This window comes from Myotis daubentonii, chromosome 6 (assembly GCF_963259705.1).
Source record: "Myotis daubentonii chromosome 6, mMyoDau2.1, whole genome shotgun sequence".
NCBI classification, from domain to species: domain Eukaryota; kingdom Metazoa; phylum Chordata; class Mammalia; order Chiroptera; family Vespertilionidae; genus Myotis; species Myotis daubentonii.
In genome coordinates this window covers 48,284,655-48,308,731 of record NC_081845.1, presented here as the reverse complement: position 1 = coordinate 48,308,731, position 24,077 = coordinate 48,284,655, and the positions used below count along the sequence as shown (strand labels likewise).

The 24,077-nt window shown below is 37.1% G+C and overlaps 1 protein-coding gene across 2 annotated transcripts in view; it reads left to right on the top strand.

Moving 5' to 3' along the window:
- Positions 1–2,351: 2,351 nt before the first annotated feature.
- Positions 2,352–24,077, top strand: part of MANEA (mannosidase endo-alpha) — a 43,285-nt gene continuing 21,559 nt past the window's right edge. Inside the window, exons 1-3 of one of the 2 annotated variants that reach the window (XM_059700907.1) lie at positions 2,352–2,507; positions 12,482–13,063; positions 18,616–18,725. In XM_059700907.1, coding sequence (XP_059556890.1) covers positions 12,520–13,063; positions 18,616–18,725 — 654 coding nt within the window. In that variant the 5' untranslated portion in view covers positions 2,352–2,507; positions 12,482–12,519. Of the gene's footprint in view, positions 2,508–6,437; positions 6,522–12,481; positions 13,064–18,615; positions 18,726–24,077 lie in introns of those variants that run through there. The other variant, XM_059700905.1, reaches the window with a different exon arrangement.

Below are 24,077 nucleotides of genomic sequence, written 5' to 3'. Positions count from 1 at the left end.
GCAGCCATCCTTAACTACAAGGTCGATATGAGGATGAAAACCAGCATATTGAGAGAGGATGGAAGCCAACAATTAGGATTGTGGCGCAAAAAATAAGTAAAATAAAAAAAATAAAATAAAAAGATAAGTCTGTGGTGTTACATCTGTGGCATTGCATTATGATCCCCGGACTCCTTTATACAAGAAAGTAGCAAAGCTGTGTCTTATTTACAAAACTGTTGAGTATTCTGTTTTATGTAATTAAAGCTAATCCTAACTGGCATAACTTCTTGCATACTATTTTGTATGTGTCTGAGGCTCATTAAAATGGAGACAAGGAGAGGAATGGTTGTAGGTATACGGTGTCCCAAAATTCACGCAAAGATTTGAATTTTGCGTGAGCATTAACAACAACAAAAAATAAAAGCCTAATTTTACTTGGTTTATTGAATCAGATTTTAATATCTGTTGCCCTTTGATTTCAATCCCTTCAATTTGATAAGCATTACCAAGTACCAATTATGGCCCAGGAGCAGGGACAATGAAGACCAATGAAGACCACGGCTTTGCATATATGCCAGCAAAGCTGTGGAGGCCATTTACCTGATGTGCTATTCCATACATAACCCTATACTGTATACTTTATGAATCAATAAAAAATTTATGATTTTTAATTATAAACCTGTATTTTCTATCAAAATTACTTATTGCATGAATTTTGGGACACCCTATATAAAAGTTTGCATAGGCCTGGGAAATAAGTGGATCTTTATTGCTAATGCCAAAAGAGAAAATGGTTCTGTTTTTCTAATATCGAGACACGACTAACTCCAATGATCTTATGGGGTGGAGACTATTATATTAATCAATGGCAATTAGGAAAAACCAAAGGCTACTATTAGGTTAATGCATTAGAATAGAATTTGATAAAAGGGAAGTATTTAAACTTTTTTTGAAAAATGTTTTATTATTTTTTACTAATTAAATTTATTGGGGTGACATTGGTAAAGAGCATCATATTGGTTTCAAGTGTACATTGCTATGATATATGATCTATATATCACATTGTGTACCACCACCCATATGTAAACTTTTAAAATACATAATTATGTATAAATTAATTTTCAAAAGCAAAGAAGCCAATTAAAAATGAATCAAGAATTGAGAACAGGCATTTCACAGAAGCACAAATAGCCACTAGCATACACAAACATGCACAACCCAGATAGCAAGGGGGAAAATGCAAATTAAAAGAGACTATTTCCAGGCAAAAGTTTTGAATCTAACCACAGCAGGTGTCAGGGATAATGATGTGCCAGCTTAGCTCATGTGAAATGGATTTAAGTATAGATGAATCTCAAAACCTCAGAGTGTAGTGAAAAAAGAAGAGTATGATTCATTATATAAAATACAACACCAGGATAACTATATTTTTATGGAATCATATATATAACTTTTTTTAAAGTAAGGGGATGAGTAATATAAAATTCAGCATAATGGTGGGAGAGAAAGAGATACTTAAGGAGAGGCCTTCCTAAAAGGCTTTAAAAATACTGGTATTTTTCTGTATCTTCAGCTCCGAAGTGATACCTGGATATTCTTTTTATTATTCTTTAAAATGTGCAAATATGGGATAATTTATATATGTATACTTCACAATTAATATGTGTTTAAAAAATTCAGTGAGATTTTAAGGAGAGCAAATTGAGTACATCAGTAAGTTCTAAACTGTGAGTCAGGATTTCCTTGTTACTATGGAACCAAACAGAGAATTCTCTTGGCTTCTGAGGCTGATGTAAGAAGGAACCTTCAGCTGTAACCGCTATTTCAAAAGTTCTTTTTCTTCACACCTTCCTCACTGTTCTCAATTACCTGTATAAATATTTCAATACAAAGGTGAGGTTATATAATACTTTGCAAATTAAAAATGTCACCTTTATCTGTCTACTTTGGCCTTCCAAGTAAAGCTCCATTAAACACAACGGGGTTCCTTAATTTAAAAAGGTTGAAAATAACCACTGTACTAGACTTAAACGCAAATACAAATTTGCAACTCCTGTTACTTTATCAAAATCAGCTGACAGGTATTGGTGAGCGCTTCCCAGTGGAACCTTGGAGGACCAGTTTCTCAGAGAGAGAGGGGCAGGTCATCTATCCATGGAGGAAGAGGACAGCAATCCAGCCTGACTGCATTGCCACATTTTCTCCACTATTAGCTCAGGACACACTAAAAAGCTCTCCACTCTCATCCGCTTCCCTCCCCACCCGCACAGCCAGAAGGGCCTTTGCCAGGGGAACCAGAGCCCGTCCCCTCAGCAAGCCCCGCCCCCGATAAGCCCCGCCTTCTCAGCAAGCCCCGCCCCGCAGCAAGCCCCGCCCCCGGCTCCCGGAACGCTCTGCGCGCGCCCGTTCGGAGGCGGGGCAGGTTGGCCTAGCCGCCGGGGGCCGCAGGCACCCTCTCGCTCGCCTCCCAACCTCGACAGCTCGGCCAGCGGAACCTCCGCCGGTGGCCGGATTCCCAGGCCCCGGTGAGTAACCTGGGGAGTCGGGGCCCCGCACACGCGGGTGCGGCAGGCACGGGGTGGGGGGGGGGTGTCCAGTGCCTGCGCCTGCGCGCTGGTTCGCCAGCCAATCTGCTCGCCGCTCCCTGCACCCCGGGCCGGCGGCGGGCGGTGGGAGCTGCGGGCCTCGGACCCGGGCCACCGCGCTGTGTCCCTCGGACCCCGTTTTTGTGCCTGGGTTGGTTTTATTGCTTTCTCCCCACCCCGTCGGGGTCCTCTCCGCCACTTGGGAATGGAACCTCACTTGCCTCGGCTTTTCCTTCCCGTCCGAAGCACACTGGGAACTGGGGGGTGAGGAACCCGGGTCCACACCTCGTCCCGTACCCCCAGCCGGCGGCCGGCGGGAGCCGGGCCTGCCCGGTTCGGGTTCGGGCTGCGGCGGGAAGTCGCGGTCGCCCGTCTCGCTGTGCTTTTAGGCGTCGGGAGCGGGCAGCTAGGATGGCGAGGCCCCACAGACATGTTTTTTTTTCCATTCACCTGTTAACATGTTGGGCACTGTCATCGTAGACTTATATTTGCTAGGTCTCAGGGTGCAACTGTGGTGGATTGGTGTCTTTTTTCATTTTCCAAAAGAGGGAATTGAAATTCAGGCAGTTAGGATAGTTTGTTTTGGTTTTATTATTGCAAGACTCTACAGATAGCTGTTAAGGGAAAATGTAGAAGTGATTAAAAAAAAAAAAAAAAGCAAGGGAGGATACCGTTATATGAACTTAAAATAAAAAAGACAAGAGGGACTGAAATGGGTTATGTTAACATATTTAGACAATAGTTGGAACTATTAATACAAAATAAAATTTAGAGATTGGTAATGACATGCCACATTGCAAATCATTTTCATGCTGTTACTCTATTAATATTAAGCTATAGGTAAGCCCTTGAGTGCAGTGAATATTGGGATTTTTCAGGCTCCACGCCTAAAACATTAGTCATGAGATGAATAGTAAGTGTATGATCAGAAAATAAGCTGTTTTGAGATTAAATTTGGGCTACCATTTTTGAGGAGGTAACAGTTAATCACTGTTTAATGAAAATATGGTCACACGTCAGCAGTGTTATATTCTGTAAACTTGATGTGGCTGATGTTGTAGGAAGGTGGAATGGCTGAGGGCAAAAGCTTGAGTTCTGGAGCCAGACTTGCCCTGCGCCTTGCTAGTTGCTTAACCTCAGGCGGGTGGTTGCCGTTTGCTAGCTGACAAAGTTATCAAAGGCGGCTCTGTACAGTAGTTACATCAGCTGTAAAATAGCGTTAACTTCATAGATGGTTGTGAAGATTAAAACAAAAGGATGAGATTACGCTTAACTGAATTTTTGTTAGCCAGAGGGTGCAAGTGTCTACTTAAAACCGACCTGCCCACCTGGGCAGGAAGCCTTGGTCCTGAAACTGATTTTGAAAGTTCCAGGTTGTCTTACAGTACTGGTGTATCTCTAGTGGCTTCATAGAAAGTAAAATTAGAAGAAAGCAATACTAAAATAAGAAAAGCAGCAGAAGTCGGTGTAATAGATCATTAAAAGGTGAAATTTTGGGGCTTTTCTGAGTAACAAGATAACAGTAAATACTTTCTGATATAATAGTTAAATCATACGGCTTCTGGATCCCTTGGACCTCACTAAACCTCCAAGTCAAAAACTAGCACTTCAAAGATTAAAAGCACAACACACAAATATAGAAACCATAAAGTTTAGAAAGATTCTTTGATGTAATGTGAACTGTCCTTTGCAGATAACAGATTTTCAATAGCCAACACCTGGAGTAGGTTCCTGCTTTGAGAACCTATACATCTATAATTAACTTGCAGGATTTTTGTTTTTTCTCTTAAGTGACTTCTGAAACTTTTGTTGAACCCAAATAAGTAGTTCCTATATACCTTTCCTGTGAGATTATTACACCTGTTAGGCATCCCAAGGGTCATTGTGGTTTTGCTATGTTGGACATAATTTTTTTTAAAACATATTTTATTGATTTTTTACAGAGAGGAAGGGAGTGGGATAGAGAGTTAGAAACATCAATGAGAGAGAAACATCGATTCAGCTGCCTCCTGCACACTCCCTACTGGGGATGTGCCTGCAACCAAGGTACATGCCCTTGACCGGAATCGAACCTGGGACCCTTCAGTCTACAGGCTGATGCTCTATCCACTTAGCCAAACTGATTAGGGCTGGACATGATTTTTATTAAAATTGATTTTTAAAATTTTTGGATCTGTATACCTATGATTCTCCCTGTATAATCAGTTCACTATAGACTATAAACATATTAAGTATATGTATAGTCAGTAGAATCTGTCTATACACATATTACCCAAATATATACCAGTATCAGAGCAAAAAGGCCAGAAATTAAATTGTTTAAGCTGAACACTTAATAGTCACTAACTATGTGAAAGATATATTGGGCTCTACTAGACTGTAGAGGTAAGGATTCCATTTCTGGACTTTAAGGAGCAATGTAGTAGGGAATATAATACATGTAAATAAATAACATGATGCAATACATTTTTTTAAATGCCAATTTAAAAAGCAGGTAACGCTGTAACAATAGAATATGTGAGAAAGTGAGTGCTTTTCTCTCTGGAACCATTAGAGGTATCAAGAAGAGGCAACATTTCATCTTGAAGAATAAGTAGTATTTTAAAAGTTAGCCATATAAACAATAGGCATTTAAAGAGAATAAATCATGTTTTAGTTTTTAATTTTTTGCCAGACACCCAGCTTTGATAGTAGGCATTGTCATCATAAATGCTTATTCATATTTATTCAGTGTAACATAAGCCAGAAAGATTCTAAGAATTTTATAATGTTAACTTATTTTATCCACACAAAAATCCTGAGTGAAGTGATAACTCGTACAGATGAAAAAAAAAAAAAAAGGCAGGGAAAGGTCAGTTCACTTGTGTAGGTGAAATAGCTAAAAAGGATACAACTGGAATTTGAACCTGGGCATCTGAACTGCAGAGCCCATACTTTTAATCACAATGACTTGCTGCCTTGCTTATGGTTGAGATGACTTACTGTTATTTGAGATATGAAGGTTGGGATAGAACCAGTGGATCATCTATAATGATGTGATAACTTTTTTTAAGTGAATGTAAAAAAAAAAAAAAAAAAAGACAGGGTCCAGTTTAAGAAATTACATTGACAGGCAAGAGGGGAAAAAAAGCATCAACTTTCATAAATGGATTTTTTTTTGTGTTTTATGTTCATATGTAGATCTGAGAAGTTTATATAACAAATATTTTAAAAATCAACTATGTTGCCTATATTTCTTTCCTTTTTATTTTTAAATCCAATTGGTACTTACCAATTGATTAAAACATTACCCTTTTATACTTTCTTTCACATACATTATCTTGCATGATTCACAGAACAACTGTCAGAAAGTAAAACAGGCAACATTCTCTTTTGAAAGAAGAGATTAAGTTACTTACTCAGGGTCACACAACTAAATCAACATGACTGATTCTTCCATTCCAAGATCAATATTCTCTCCATTATATATCCTGACTCTCATGCATTTCACCACTGAGCTAGTCAACGTCTCAGAATTCAATGTCTTGCTGATTTCTAAATTCAGTAGTTATTTCTCCATCCTCTGTGACTCATCAATATTCATTACCATTGATTATTTCCTTATAAAATATCTGCCCCAAACTTTTCTTAAAAGGATTGCTTTCATTTTAGAAGACAGAGTAAGAAAACATAACTGTATTTTCTCACCCAGAGGTAATCATTATACCTATTTACCTTATTTTCTCCCTCTGTGTGTATCTTTAATATAATTGAGATAATGTTATATTCATAATTTTTTTCTACTTCATGGAAATTTAAGGACAACAAATCACAGGTAGCCACAAATAGTTATATCATTCCTTTATTCTTATCTATAGGACTGCCACATTCCATAGGTAGGAATTTCACTCCCTGGAGTCCCTCAGTGCAGAGCTTGAAAGAGTACATGAGTTGGACCTTCCCAGAAATAAGCAGGTATTAGGTTAACAGTGTATGTCCTCCAGTTTGCTTTCTTTATTTTTCCTTTTTAATTTTCAAACATGTTTAGACTTAAAGAAAAGTTTCAAAAATAATACAAAGAACTAACAGTTCTCCTTTGCTTTTTTCTGAAGATTCATCAAATGGTAATATTTTACCACATTTGCTTTATCATTATACACGTACACACTTACATAGTACATTGTTTACAATTACATATATGTAATTGTATGCATGTGTGCACCTATGTGTGCACATATAAATATACATAGATCTGTGTGTGTGTGTCTAACATGTTTGATGTTTCCTCATGCTTAGATCCAGATTAAATTTTGACAAATACCACAGCAGTGATTCTGTGTCCTTAAGACATTCTCTCAGGAGATTCATGATATCTCCTTCCAAAATTAACTGAAGAACTTAATTTTGATTACTTGTCTAATAACGTGGTGTCTGCTAGGTTCTGTACTGTTAAGTTACTATTTTCCCTTTGTAGTTAATTAGATATCTTTTGGGGAGATATCCTGTTTCTCATCAAACTTTTTCTCCCTCATTTAATATCCATTGATGACTCTTGCCTGATAATAATTGTTATGGTAGTTGCCAAATGGTGATATTCTAATTCCATTATTCCATCTAAATTTATTTGTTGACTTTCTAATATGAGTCTACTTTATTCCATTTATTTTTACCTTTTAAAAAATAAAGATTCAGTAGTTCTCACTTTATCTTAATGCCTTAGTTTATTCTTATTCCTTATTTTGATGCTGAAATTGTCCCAGATTTAGGCAGTGGTTGTCCCGTCAAGCTGGCTCCTGTGTCCTACGGATATACATCCTACATTTTTTGTGTACTTCCCTACTTTCTAGGCTTACCTTATAAATTTCCATCCACAGTCTTAGAATCAACATTTCTCCACAGAACCTGGTTCTTTTAAGTAGAGAAGGGTACTTAAAAACCAAAATCTTGGCGTCAGATGTGTTAATTGCTGCTGATGTTACTTTGGTTCTAGACACTCTCAGTGGTCAGAGCTAGGAAATAATGTGAATATATTTATATGTACACACACACACACCCCTACACCTATATATTGATGGTAAAAGCCCCACATCCATCCAATTACAGTCTAACAACACAGTTTTTATTCTAGTCTCCTACTTTTTTATAGCTCACTTTTTTGTTGTTGTTGTCAGTGAAAATTCTGGGCCCTATTTTCCAGCATATATTGCTTATTTGCTTACTTCTAGAATACACAGTAAGTACTTCAAGAATTGCTAACCAATACCATTGCAAAAAAACAACTTACTAACTGGAGTTCAACATTTAATATTAGATACGTTTGTTTGTTTTAAGTGTGCTAAATATAAAATGGCTCAAAAAATAAGACTGCAAAAAGGTATAGTCAGAGAAGAGTCTTTCATTTCCTAGCCCTTCTATTTCATTTTCATCCCCTCCATATTTTCCACCTTGTTCCTCCTTACCCCTTTTAAATAATCAGCCTAATTAAAGTCTTGTTTAGTCTTTGTGTTTCCTTTGCTCATGAGAAATGTATACTTTCTATTTGCATTTGGCTTTGTTCAGTTAGCAGTATACCCAGAAAAACACTTTATGGGATTTCAGGAATCTCTTCCTCATTTTTTCCCACTGAATATGTCAATCAATACAATTACAAATAAAGCCGTATGTGAATTTATTTACTATTGTTTGTGTATTTTCAAGCTAAATTCTATGAAGTAGGATTGGTGACTCAAAAAGTAAATGGATGTGTAATTTTGTTAGATATTGCCAAATTCCCGAAAAGGTTGCACCAATTTGCCTTCACTGGCAATATATGGAGTGCTTGTTTTCTCACTCTCTTGGAACAGGATGTATTTTCATGCTTTCTTTTTTCCAATGTGTTACGTAAGAAATGGTATCTTTGTAGTTTTAATTTGTATTTTTCTAATTTTGGGTGAGGCAGGTCTTGCAAATATATCTTCACTCAGTTTGCCAATTGTCCTTTATAGTTTTCTGATAGTTAGGATGTCCCCCATACATTTTTTGATAGCTCAATTGATGTTTCTTTCTTTTCAGATTTAACTCATTGGAATTAAAAATTATTCAAAGTGTGTATACATTTTGGGACACTCTGTATATATTTTTTAAGATTTTATGTAGTTACTGTCCTTTATGCCTTCTGAATTTTGAGTCCTCTACACTAATAAAAGACAAACATGCAAATTGACTGTACTTTTGCTATGACTTAAGCCGTGCCCACCAGCCAATCAGAGCGACTATATGCAAATTAATCCAACCAAGATGACGGCAGCCACAGAGCTGGAGGGAGCAGGAGGCTTGGTTGCCCCAATGATGGAGGAAGCCAACTTCCCGTCTGCCGAGGCCGGCTCTGAGCTCCACTCAAAGCAACAAAGTTTCAATTATAGAAGATAAGTAAACCCCAGATACCTGCTTTCAGCCGGCCATGGCCACGGAGCTGGAGCGAGCAGGAGGCTTCCCTTCCACCTGCCGCGAGCGGCTCTGAGCTCAACTCAAAGCAACAAAGTTTCAATTACAGAAGGTAAATAAATCCCAGAATTAAAAAAAAAAAGTAAAAAAGGAGAGGCTGGGAGCTTCCGTCGCTGGGGGGGGCTTGGCCAGCCTGAAAACAGCCATCAGCCCCTCACCCAGGCTGGCCAGGCACCCCAGTGGGGACCCCCACCCTGAAGGGGTTGTGACCAGCTGCAAACACCCATCAGCCCCTCACCCAGGCTGGCCAGGCACCCCAGCGGGACCTCCACCCTGATCCTAGACACCCTTCAGGGCAAACCAGCCAGCCCCCACCCGTGCACCTGGCCTCTATCCTATATAATAAAAGGGTAATATGCAAATTCACCCTAACAGCAGAGAGACTGGGATTCACTGTTCACTATGACACACACTGACCACCAGGGGACAGACGCTCAGTGCAGGAGCTGCCCCCTGGTGGTCAGTGCGCTCCCACAGGGGGAGCTCTGCTCAGCCACAAGCCAGGCTGATGGCTGCCAGTATAGCGGTGGTGGTGGGAGCCTCTCCCGCCTCCCAAGCAGCGCTAAGGATGTCCGACTGCAGCTTAGGCCTGCTCCCCGCTGGCAAGTGGACATTCCTCGAGGACCCATGGGCTGCCAGAGGGATGTCTTATTCCCAGCTTAGGCCCAATCCCCTGGGGAGCGGGCCTAAGCCAGCAGGTGGTCATCCCCTGAGGGGTCCCAGACTGCGAGAGGGCACAGGCCGGGCTGAGGGAACCCCCTGCCCCAAGTGCACAAATTTTTGTGCACTGGGCCTCTAGTAAGTTATAAAGCCTATCACTATACTCAGGGTTATAAGCAAATTCAGGTGGGATTATTTATTTAATCATTTGAATGATTCTGAGCCTTATAAGTTGCATTATTCCTTGGGAGATTTGGGTCCAAAAGAGTTGGGGTTTAAAACCCCTGATTCAAAAGTAGCAGCAGAGAAGCAGAGATCATAAGTAGAATGTGGCAGTTGAGAAAATGAACTGTTTTGGGCAGTTTTAGGACTCTTTGGGGAACAAAGTTGAAATTGAGGATCCTTCCAAATCCATGAAAGACGCATGCTTTGATTTTGGAACTTGTGGTTGTTATTGAGTAAGGATGAATCAGAAATAGAACAAATATTCATAGGGACTTAAGCCCAATTTTGAAGATTTCAGTTTGTGATTAGATTAAGATAATTCTCTACTCTAGCAGACTACGAAGCAAAAAATAAGATTTCTCAAAGGAAAATAATATATAGAGAGTTGTCTCTAAAAATTTTTATACAGCATTCAATAAAAATAAACCTAGCTTACAAAAAAAAAAGATAGTGAGTGTCCAGATATTAAGAGAGAAACAAACAAATAAGCAAAAAAATATTAAACAGGCAATAGTAATAGAATCATTAAGATCCAAATTCAGGTTATTAGAGTTGCTCTTTATATAAATGGGATTAAAATGTTCAAGGAAGTAAGAGAGAAGATAGATTCCATTTTGGAATACATTATTCACATGTTAGAATTTTATGTCACATGTATTTCTTTAATTTTTTTTAACTTACCTCCTTTTGTCTTTTCAGTCTGAATAGTTACTTCTAAACTGTCTTTCATTTTCCTCATTCTCTAAATGTATATATTTTAGGAAAGATTGACATTCCAATTTGAGAATAGTGCTGCAATGTGGAGTTTGAAGTCATATTTGAAGGGGCTACAGCATCTTGGTTTCAAGAACCCTTAAAACCTTAAGTTGCTGAAATTTGTTCAGGATAAAACTCCATATTGAAGAGTAAGGTCTGGAAATAATTTTCAAATTGATTAAGGTGGGAACAAAATAGAAGTGAAGGAAATAAAAACTTCCAGATAATTATGGGAATGGAAAAAAAAACCAACTGATCTCAGAAAAATTTTAGGCCATATGAAGACTTCACATAAGCAGCAGAAAAATGATCTCTGTTGAGCTGTGAGGCTGGAAAAACTATCACAATTCAACATTTATTTCCAAAAATTAAGGGGAAATTATTTCATACGTTCTCACATATGTTCTCAATAGGTTCTGTGACTATAAGCAAAACAATTTTTAACAAAACCAATTTTACCCTAATCTCGTCAACATTGTAACAAAAGAGCATTTAACAAAATGAAGTTATTTGAGGACCTGCTGCCTTTAGCAACAGAAAATGATTGCAGTCAAATCCCATAAAAAGTAATTATAGGCAAAAAGTTATCATACTTGTAAACACTGAAAGCATGCTGGAGATGTGCTCACAAAACATCTGACAACTGTACCCTAATATTTAAGTTAAAGCAAACAAAATAATTAATGATGTATGAATGGATAAGTAAATTACAAATATGAAAACTCAGAAATGTAATATTAATCAGAAAATAATTAGAATAAAAGCTTCATAAATGATTTCATAAATGAAGACTAGAAGACAAGCACAACAGATAAATCCTTGTGAGAAATGGTAAAGAGAAACTTAAAAATCAAAGTAAAATGAAGAGGTGAAAAAGAAAGTGCATTTGGGAAAATTCAGCAAAAATTCAAAAGAAAGTAGAACTTCCTGCAGAAGAAAGGCAAAGCGATGCAACAGAACAAATTTAAATAGAAAATAATTTGATGACAATAAAAAAGTGAATGTCGCCCAGCTGACTTGGCCCAGTAGTGGAGCATCAATCTGTGAACCAGGAGATCACAGTTCCATTCCCCATTAGGGCACATGCCCGGTTGTAGGCTCAATATCCAGTGTGGGGCTTGCAGGAGGCAGCTGATCGATGCTTCTCTCTCATCGATGTTTCTAACTCTCTATCCCTCTCCCTTCCTCTGTGTAAAAAAAATCAATAAAATATATATTTTTTAAAAAGTTGTAAGTTAATTTTATAATCTCTGTGCAATATGATTTTCAAAGTTATAAAGTAAAAATATTTTTAAAAATCAGGAATCTAATTTGTGATCATTTAAATTTTTTTATCTCATTCTCTTCCATAATAAATGTCATTTAAAATGGGTGATTACTTCCTTCTTGTGAAATAATTATTTTTTGTTGAAAAAATTAGTTCCTTGAAAATCTCACAAGTATTTCTTTTTTTAAACTATGAACCTTAACTTTATATTTAGAAAGTTTTAGTCCCTATACATAGAATGTTTTATTTATAATCAGTATTTGTAAAATCTTCCCAAATGATGAAAAATATATTTGTTTTTTTAAATAATATTTTCAAAATGTTTATCTGACAAAATATAATTATGGTATTTCCAAATACTGCATTTAGTCTAGCCATATATAGATTCTGTTGTAGACATAAATATTTGATATAATTAATACCCTAATGCACTGTTAAATTTTTTCAGTGTAATAAACTTTGTGCATTTGAGTTTTCATTTTTTAATACATTGGAAAATATTAATAATACCACTTACTAATTACTGTTTTTCAATAAATTACAGCTAAACATTTATCATTTTGGAGTTTAAAGTATGTCATCATGGCAAAGTTTCGAAGAAGGACTTGCATCATTTTGTCACTTTTTATTCTATTTATTTTTTCTGTGATGATGGGTTTAAAAATGTTGAGACCAAATAAAGGTATTTTTGGAGCTCCTTTTGGACTTGATCTTCTTCCAGAAGTTCGTCAACAAATTCCTCGCTTGGGGAAAATTTTTGATTCCGAATTGAGTGACACAATCAACAGTGAAACAAATACCAAGAATTTAAAAAATGTTGAATTTACTGTGAAACTTCCCAAAGCATCTGAACCTTACCTGGAAGAACTGCCACCTCTGAATTATTATTTACATGTATTTTATTACAGTTGGTATGGAAATCCACAATTTGATGGTAAATACATACATTGGAACCATTCAATGCTGAAGCATTGGGACCCTAGAATAAACAAGAATTATCCACAAGGGAAACACAAACCTCCTGATGATATTGGCTCCAGCTTTTACCCTGAGTTGGGAACTTACAGCTCTCGGGATCCTTCTGTCATCGAAACTCACATGAAACAAATATACTCAGCTTCAATTGGTAATTATTTTATTTTATTGTGTGTGTATGAGTGTAAAATATATAATTCTTGTAGAAAATTAAGTTACTAATCTTCACATTATTAAAGTGTAGACTTACGAACTTCAAATTAAACTATATATGTTCTTAAACATCCAGAAAACCACTTTTTTTTTTTTTAATCCTAACCCAAGGATATATTTTTTAATTGATTTTTAGAGAGAGTAGAAGGGAGCGGGGAGAGAAAGAGAGAAACATCAATGTGAGACAGACACATCGATTGGTTGACCAGGGCCAGGGATAGAATCTGCAACCCAGGTACATGTTCTTGACCGGGAATCAAATCTACAATCCTTCCGTGCATAGAGTGACACGCTAACCACTGAACCACACCAAGGGCAGAAACCGCCTTTTAACACTACTTTATGTTTAATTTTAAAATTTTGTAGGATTTATGTATATATTTTTACTGATTTCTAATTTACTACTCTTTTAGAATTTTATTATTTATTTATGTAAGAGACCATGAATTCTCCACTTTAAGTATACAGCTCAATGATGTTTTTCAAAGATGTACATCTGTTTAAATACCACCCATCATGAAGTAAAATACTTTTTAGCCCAACAAGTCTTTTCATGATTCCCTTATTCAGCCCCACCATTCCACCCCAGAAATCTATGAATGTCATTTCTGTAACTGTAGAGAAGTTGTGAATGTTCTCTTACTACATAAAAATAGAATTATTCAGCATTTGTGTGTGTGGTCTTTTGCTCAAGCTGCTATTTTGAAATTTACCTATGTTAATGATATCAGTACTTTATTATTGCTGAATAGTATTCCATTGTAATGATTATAGCAATTTAGCAGTTTGTTTCTGCATTCATCTTGATGGACATTTGGGCTGTTTATTATGATTAAGAAAAAGTTTCAGTTCATATTTAGTTCTAAGCCTATCTAGTGTTTATGAAGACCAGTCCCCCTGTAAATTATATATTACTACATAATATGTATGAACATGAGTCATTTCAAAATAAAACATTGTCAACAATACAATTTAAAATTTTTAAAATTTATCTTTATTGTTGACAGTATTACAGATGTTCACCTTCCTCCCCCATTAACCCCCTCCACCTTGCTCCCACCCCTCCCCAGGTCTTCCCTGCACTATTATCTATCCATGGGCTATGCTTATATGCATATAAATTCATTGGTTAATCTCTTCCCAAATTATCTTAAATTTTGACAATTTCAGTCAAATTGATGCAAATATTTCTTTGGTAGATTTTCTGCAGGAGAAAATTAAAAAACACCTTGATAGTAAAAAAAAACAAAATGACATAACCCATTGGTAAATAAAGAATTTATTTCCTTATTAAATATTGAATTATACTCATCATTTTAATTGAGATATAATTGCATTTAACATTTGGTAAATTTAAGGTTTATAGCATATTGATTTGATACATTTACATTGCTATTGTCGCATTAGTTAACCTCTCTATCACATCACATAATTATTATTTATTCTAGTGATAGGAACAATTAAGATCTAGTCTTCTAGCAAGTTTAATGTTTATAATAGTGTTGTTTATACTCACTGTATATTAGATCTCTAGGTTGTCTTATTTATATACTAGTTGCAAGTATGTGCCTTTAATAACATATCTTCCATTCCCCACTCTCCATCTGCTAGTAACCACCATTCCACTCTGTTTATCTTTGAGCTTTCTTTGTTGTTTTTTTAGATTCCACATATAAGAGATATCTTACATTATTTGTCCTTCTATGTCTGACTAATCCCAGAGCAATTGGGTATGTTGTTTTGTGTTCTCTTACCCATTATTTTTCCTCATTATATTTCATCTTGGTAATTTTTTGTGACTTGCCAGAATTACCTCTTTCCTCACTACTGTTGAGTCTATTTTTGAGTCTGTTGCAGGTATTCTTCATCTCTTAATAGGATTTTCATTTGCAGCATTTCTGTTTGATTCTTGTAATTTTTATCTTTGCTGTTTTCACCTGAATTTACCTATTGGCTGTCTTTCCCTTTAGATCCTTTATCATGTAATCATAGTGATTTTATGCTCCCTGTTTAATGACTTCAGCATTTGTTTCTTGTCTGAATTTGGTTTCATTGATTGCTTTCTCTTGTCAGTGAGTTGTTTTCCTTGCTTATTTGTTTGCCTTTTAATTTTATGTGCTTTGTAATGTTTCATGTCATTCTGTATTGTGATAATAGTGTTTATGTCTGGGAATGGAATTGCCTTTCAGATAAATCTTTAGTTTGAAAGAATGTTCGTGATATTTTAAAGAGGCACTATATGTAAGTTTCCTATAATGTAAGAGAAGATTTCATAAGCTCTGTGGAGTTAAAAGTATCCAAATTTATTTACTATTTTACTGTTTTCTTATTATTGTTTTTTGTAATTAATTTTGGGGGGACTTACTCTATGTGATGCATGTTTCATATATACATTTTTTTTTCTTAATCTTTACCCCAGGATATGTTCTTTTTTTAAAATTGATCTTAGTGAGAGGAAGGAGAGTGTGGGAGGGAAGGAGGGAGGGAGGGAGGGAGGGAGGGAGGGGGGGGGAGAGAGCAGGAGAAAGCCGGGGGGGCGGGGGGGGAGAGACTGATGATATGAGAGAGACCTCGACTGGCTGCCTCCCAAATGCACCCTGGCCAGGGATTGAACCTGCAACCTGGGTTCACTGAATGGGAATCAAATCCACAACCAATTGAGCCATACTGGCCAGGGCTGATTTATATTTTTTAAAACAAACTTTTAGGTTATGAATTTATTCCCATTTTACATATGTGAAAACTTAAGTAAAATTACTTACATAAAAATAAACACCTGTCAAATAACATAACTGGGACTTGATTCTCCAAGTCTGTCAATTTCATATCTGGTGTTCTTAACTATTACCTTGTTTCAATGGATTATTTAACTTAATGGGGAGAAAAATGGGTGTCAGTTATATTGACGATCATCCTTTGATAAGTTCTTTAGAGGGATGACACCATCAATATGATGTGATCTGCATTTAACATACTAATATTCTATGAATGGATTTCAATGAGTATTACTTTTTCATTAAGCAATTGAAAAGGTAGAAATACATAGTAATAGGTATTACTTATTAACGATACCTGGTTGATGTATTTTACAGGAATCTGGTGACTATGAAGGACTCATTTACCATTGTAAATGGTCCAACTGTCCTCAGGTTACAATCATCGTTGGCTTGGTTCTCAGAATACTACTTATGTAGAGCTAGCTCATGAGTGAGTCTTCTGCACTATACAGCAGGTCCTCAAATAATGTTTGTTCTATGTCTTTCGTTATAACGTTGACGAGATGCCATAGTGTTGCCAGTGGAAATGGGATACTTCCACTGGGTTGTGAGAAAAGCATTTTGGAGACTTAGGCATAGGAGGACTTGAATAGTGGCAGTATTTATTGGAATGGAAACCTAGGACTGCCCCCAGGGTCCCGATGTCTCATCCAAGACCAGGTGGCTGAGCTCCATCTCGCTGTAGAAGTCTGGGGCCTGGTCAGCACAAGTACACAACCCGGCAAGAGGGTCAGGATCCGGAACTGTACTGCCATCACCTTGGCTCTGGTAGTCCAACATAGACTCTGCTCCTGGCTGCCCTCTGGCCTGATCAGCACTGTGCTTCACTCGGGTGGCTGCAATGGGAAGACAGAAGGTGTGAAGGAACCAGCCCCTGGCATTTGTTAATAAGCTTTGATCATATTACTTTGGGCTTGTGAAGGGATAAGCTTTCTTTCAAACTAACCAGTCTTCTTTCTAATTCTTTGTGGCTTATACTGGGTCCTCCCCCTATGCAATCCCTTTCCTTGGTCTTTGAGGTTCTGTGCCCTTATCCTATCCAGTCCTTTTCTCAGATTTTCCCAGGCTGTTATGTCCCATTTGGGCTTCTACTGCAGTGGTCTAATAGTTTTGCTTCGTCATTTGATTTCTACTGCACGTGCCTAAGCATAAAAATCTCTTTTACTCATTCTTTCCCCACCCCCACCTTCGTATTGTATGGTTATTCCCTGGAAAGTTGGTCCTTTCTACTTGGGGGAGGGAGGGATGTTAATCCCCTTGGCAGGGCAATGCAGTTATTCCCTGGAAGTTGATCCATGCAGACTTAAATCAGGCTATCTGCCTTAAATGGAAACTTACTGTACAAAGATAAAATTGGATTGTGAAGCACAGTATGGGATAGCATTAAACACGTGGAGGTGATAATGGATACAATAAAGAAATTGAAGCACAGTAACAGGATAAGGAAGAACAAAGAACAAAGAATATCTTCCCCAAGTCTTAGCACCTTTATTCATAATTGTCCCAAACTTGAAGCAACCAAGATGTCCTTCAGTAGGTGAATAAAGTGTGGTACATTTCTACAATGGGATACTATCCTATATAATAAAAGCCTAATATGCTAAGTGTCTGGTTGTCCTGTCATCCATTCAACCAATCAAAGCATAATATGCTAATGATATGCTAAGGTCGCTCAACCACTCACTATGACGTGCACTGACCACCATGGGGCAGACGCTCCAACTGGTAGGTTAGCTTGCTGCTCGGGTCTGGCCCATTGGGACTGAGCAAGATGGGCCAGACATGCACTGGAGCTCTCCTGCGGTCCCTCCCCGGCCCCAATTGTGTACCAGTGGGGTCCCTTGGCCTGGCCTGCACCCTCTCACAATCCGGGACTCCTTAGGGGATGTCAGAGGGCAGGTTTTGGCCCAATCCCGCAGGCCAGGCTGAGGGACCCCACTAGTGCACGAATCCATGCACCGGGCCTCTAGTTTAGCAATAAAAAGAATGAGCAATAAATCCATAAAAACACATAAGTGAACCTTAAATGCATATTGCTAAGTGTGAGAAGCCAGTCCACCTATATGACATTCTGGAAAAAGCAAAGCCATAAAAACAGTAAACAGATTAATTATGGTTCAGGGAGTTGAGGGGGAGAGAAGAGGGATAAATAGGTGGAGCACACAGATTTTTTGAGAGCAGAAAAACTAATCTAGATGATACTGTAATAGTGGTCACACAGCATGTATTTATCAAAAGCCATAGAACTGTACAACTCAAGAGTGAACCCTACTGTAATCTGTGGACTTTAGTTAATAATGATGTATCAATATTAGTTCATCAGTTTTAACAAACGTACCACACTAAAACAAGATGCTAATAATAATAGAAACTATATGGGATGGAGAGGGGTTGGGTAAACAGGGAGTACATATATGGGAATACTGTACTTTGGGTGCAGTTTTTCTATAAACCTAAAATTTGCTTAAAAAAATAAAAACCTGTTAATTCAATTCTGATGCCTGAAAGAGTTCATAAAATTGATTATACAAAGTAATCTAATAGCCATAGGTAGTATCTAACTAATGTAACAAAACAATGTTAAGGGAAGATATTTCTCTTTTGTTAAAACTTTAATTCTCATTGTGCCCCCCCCCCCCTTTTTTTCTTAAAGAATACCTGCAGTCATTCTTGTTTCTGTGTTCATTTTTTTCTTTTTGGTCTTTTCTGTTAGGTGTATTAGTCCTTTCCTGGTACCCACCTGATTCACATGATGAGAATGGAGTACCTACTGATGACTTGGTACCAACTATTTTGGATAAAGCTCATAAATACAATCTAAAGGTACTTTATTTCATGTATTTTAAATTTTTATTGAGATATGATTGACTTATGACATATTTGTTTCAGATGTTCATTATAATAACATGTATATATTTGAAACGATATCACAATAAGTCTAGTTAATATCCATCATTATACATTGTAACAATATTTTGTCTTGTGTTGAGAATTTATAAGATGTATTTTCTTAGTAACTTTCACATATGCAATGCAGTTATTATAGTTATTAACTATAGTTACTATGTTTTACTTTACATGCCAGAACTTAATAATTTTATGACTGGAAGTTTGTACCTTTTATCATCTTCAAACATTTTGCTCCACCCCATCTCAGGAAACTATGATCTGTTCTCTGCAGCACTGAGTTGTTGGTTGTGTGTGTGTGTGTTTAAGATTCCACATTTAAGTGAGATTGTGTGGTATTTGTCTTTCTCTGACAGACTTATTTTACTTAGCATAATGCCATCAACTTCCTTCCATGATGTAACAAATTGCAAGATTTCCTTCTGTTTTTATAGCTGAATACATATACCACATTTTCTTTATCCATTCATTGGTTAATGGACACTACATTGTTTCCATTTCTTGGTTGTTGTAAATAATGATGCATTGAGTATCCAGTGTCTTTTCCACTTAATGTTTCTGTTTCCTTCATATAGTAGTTCTATTTTTACTTTTCTGAAAGAACTCCTTACTGTTTACCATAGTGGTTGCATCAGTTTATATTCCCTTTTGTCCATATCCTTGCAAACTCTTGTTATTTTCCCCCTTTTTGATAGTAATTCTAACAGATGTGAGATGATATCTCTCTGTGGCTTTGATTTGCATTTCCCTGATGATTAGTGAACTTAAAGTATCTTTTCATTTATTTGTTGGGATATGGATGTCTTCTTTGGAGTGGTAGGGGGAGTCTATTCAGAACCTCTACCCATTTTTAAATCAGATTGGTGTTTTTGTTTTTATTGCTATTGTGTTATATGAGTTCTTTATATATTTTGAATATTAACTCCTTATAGATAAAGTATTTGCAAATATTTTCTCCCATTTGGTAAGTTGCCTTTTGTTGATGGTTCCTTTGCTGTGCAGAAAGAAGCTTCTTAGGTTGATATCATTCCATATTATTTTATTTTTCTTAAGATACTTTTTTATTTTTCTTGTTATTTTTCTAATGGGTTGCACAGTAGCATTTTTTAATCTATACTTGTGAGTTTTCTTCCTATAATTGATTTCTAGTTTCATATCATTGTAATCCAAAAAGATGCTGGGTGATTTTAACCTACTTAAAATTTTAAGACTTGTTTTGTGGCCTAACATTTGATGTATCCAAAAGCATGTTCCATATGCACTGGAGAAGAATATTTTTATTCTTTTGGATTGAATGTTCTGTTAATTGCATCTGGTATAACATGTCTTTATTAATTTTCTGTCTGGATGATTTATCCACTGATTCTACTATGATTATTTTAGTTCTGCCTACTTCAGCCTTTTAAGTTTGTTAATATTTGCTTTTTGTATTTAGGTTTCCCTATATTGGTGGAATAAATATTTAGAAATGTTATATATAGTCTCTAGTTGGATTAACACCTTTATACAGGGTGTAGAAAAAGTAGGTTTACAGCCCGGCTGGTGTGGGTCAGTGGTTAATGGTCAACCTATGAACCAGAAGGTCAGGGTTGGGTTCCTGGTCAGGGCACATGCCCGGTTTTCAAGTTTGATTCCCTGTGGGGGGCATGCAAGAAGCAGCCGATCAATGATTCTCTCTGATCACTGATGTGGCTATCTCTATCTCCCTCTCTCTGAAATCAATCCGTATACTAGTATATAAAAGGCTAATATGCTAAGTGTCGCTATGATATGTACTGACCACCAGTGGGCAGATGCTCAACTCAGGAGCTGCCATGATGCACACTGGCCATTTACAGAGAAATGGCAGCATGGGCCTGGTGCCGACAAAGCAACACTCGGCTTCCCCCAAGTGGGACACAGGCCCCGCCACCACCCTGGAGCAACAGCCCACTAAATTGCAGCTGACACTGTCGAGACCCCATGGCCAGCCCGGAAATAGTTGCTGTGGGCACTGGGTAATGATGTCACGTAGCAACGCCCGGCTTCCTCTCCCTAGTGACTACTAATAAACTCCTTGTAGTTTCTTCAGCCCAAGAACATGACTTGCTTTATAGCCAGACGAAAACATTTACACTTTAACCAAATGTCTGTGAAGCGTTTTCCCATGCTTCATCTCATTTGATCCTCACAGAAGTCCTGAAGTAGGTAGGTAGGAGACTGGGTGGAATCCTATTTTCGTTTCATTAGCCAGAAATTGGAAATTTAGAAAGCTTAGAAACTTGATCCGACTGAAAAGAAGTAAGAAATGGTGGACCTTGAAAATGACTTCAGGTTTTCTCACTGCATAGTCAAACACTGCTGTAGTTAAATATTTAACCCTTTGTTCTCCTTGAGGGATCTACAATAATAATCTGCTTCATGTTGATATTTACTGCTGTGTTGCTGATAACTACCTGAAAGAGAAGTTGGGGTGCTTTACTGGGCTGGAAAAAGTTTAGCTACATCAGAAAGCAGGTCTAATTAAGCAAGTTAATTCTATACTAGAGGCCCGTTGCAGCCCAGCTTCATCCAGAAGGTTGTTCAGCTGTCCGGTCTTATTTGCATATTACCTTTTATTATTATAGATATACTAGAGGCCTGGTTCATGAAAATTCATGCACTTTGTGGGGGGGGGGGGTTCCCTCAACCTGGCCTGTCTCCTCTCACAGTCCAGGAGCCCTTAAGGGATGTCCTACTGACGGCTTAGGCCCGCTCCCCATGGAGCAGAATTTAATCTATTTATACTTAAAGTAGGTATTGATAGGTATGGGGTCTTGTTATTGTTTTATAGCTTTTTTGTAATTCCTTTGTTCCTTGTTTTCTTCCCTTTATGATGATTTTCTGTAGAGGTAGGCTTATATTTCTTTCTCTTTATTTTATGTGTATGTACTATAGGTTTTTACTTTTTTGTTATCATGAGACTTCCATACAACAACTTATATTTGTATTAGTGTGTTTTGTAGACATGTTCCCCCATTTACATGTTTTTATGTTTCCCATAACATTATTGTAGTAATTTTTACTATTTCTGCTTTAATACTAGCTTTATAAGTGATTGATTCATTGCTTTTACATTAGATTTTTCTGAATTTTAATATATATATTTCAAGCAGTGAGATTTATACTATCATGTTTTTCTGTTACAAATTAGCTCCTTTTTGTTTAAGCTAAGGAAGTCCCTTTAATATTTTTTGTAAGGCTAGTCGGTCATGAACTCTAACTTGTACTTTTATGGAAAAATCTTTCTCATTTAGTTCTGAAGGATAACTTTGTTAGGGAGAGTATTCTAGTTTGTAAATTTTCTTTTAAAAGTGCTTTAAATATATTGTGCCACTCCTTTCTAGCCTATAATATTTCTGTTGAAAAATCTGTTGATATTATAGGGGTTCCCTTGAACATAACATACCATTGTTTTCTTTTGCTTCTTTTAAGATTCCTCTAACTTTTGACTATTTATAATGTATCTTAGGAGTCTCTTTCAGTACATTTCATTTGGAACTCTCTGGGATTTCTGGACTGCATGCCTGTTCTTCCCCAGATTAGGGAAGTTTTCTACCCTTTTTTATTTAAGGACCCCTATAATGCACATATTGGGCTTTTTTGATATTGTCCCACAAGTCCCTTAAGTTCTCTTATTTTCATTTTTCTTTTGCTGCTGTGATTGGATGAGTATCACTGCCTTGTCATTGAGTCTTTCTCCTACTTTTTCTAGTCTGCTACTGAACACCCCCCCCCATTGTATATTTCAGTACAATTATTTTATTCTTTAACTCCATCATTTGTGTTCGATACTTTCTTATATTTTCTGTTTATTGAAATTCTCACTGTGTTCTGACCTCGGTGAGCATCTTAAAGCAGTTATTTTGAACTATTCATGTGAAAAACTTCGTTCGTTTCCTATTTCTGCATTACAAATTACCCCAAAACTTGGCAGTTTAAAACAACACATTTATCATCTTATACAATATCTAAAGGTCAAGAATCTGGAAGTGTCTTAGCCTGGTAATATGATTGAGGATATCTCAGGAGGTTACAATCAAGCTGTTGACTGGTGCTACAGTCATGCGTCCAACTCTTTCATGTGGTCGTCCAACTCTTTCATGTGGTCGTTGACAGGCATCAGTTTCTTTCAGCGATTGAAATGGGAGTTTTAGTTCTTCACCACATAAGCCTCTCTGTGGGGCTACCTGTGTCTCTTATGACGTGGGAGCTGGATTCTTGCTGGGGCCCCTCACACGGGGCGCCACCTTGCCGGGGCTGACCAGCAGCCCCTGAGCGACGGATGAACAGATTACTCTGCTGCAGTTCACTGTGAAAGAGAAAGCTAAGGGACGGCCTGGCTGATAGCAACCAGGCAGCCTTGATTGCCTGCCTCCTTAGGCTTTTATTGGAATTTTTATCTTTAGATGCAATCAGTAGGGTAAGTAATCTTGTTTACATTGTCCTCTAGGGGCATCCAGAGATTAAGCATAAGAATTCCAGTAAACACCTGGGGGTCTGCACATGCACAGACTTGTTTGGAAAGGTCAAGGAATAATTAGGGGTACCGCCTATGACACTCCCCTAAGTCTCCCCTAAGTCGGAATTCTTATAAACAGGGCAGGCAGTCTTCCACACACTTCCCTTTTCTCAGAATGCCCTCCTTACAACTTTCCAACCAAGTCTCGTGTGCTCCCCAACAGATTCTCCATAGTGAATGAAGAGAGAGTCCAGTGTAGAAGCTGAAGTTTTTTTCTGAATTAATCTTGAAATAATATCACTTTCATCCTATTTTATTGGTTTATTCACTGATAAACCAACCCTGGTACAATGAAAAAGGCAATTGCATAGGTCATGAATATTAGAAAATGGGGATCATATGTGGTTAATTTGGATAGTGGCTACTACAGAAAACTTGCAAATTTATTATATAGTGATATCATGATTCTGATTCAAAAACTAAACAATAGCACAAGAAAGAGATTTATTTATAGGCTGATCCCACTGATGAAAATATATGCAGAATTCCTAAAGAAGACTTTAAAAAGAAGTTGTTTATTAGAATGGATATTAAGAATAGTTTCAAGAGTATATGAAATCTGAATTCAAATCTCCTATATTCATTCCTGACTCAACCACTTACTATTTATGTTACTCTTGTGCCTCAGTTTCCTCATCTCTCAAATGGAATGGTTATAGAGATTACATGCTTTAATATATATAGCATTTAGTGTCTGGCACAGAATACACTATATAACAATTAAGTAA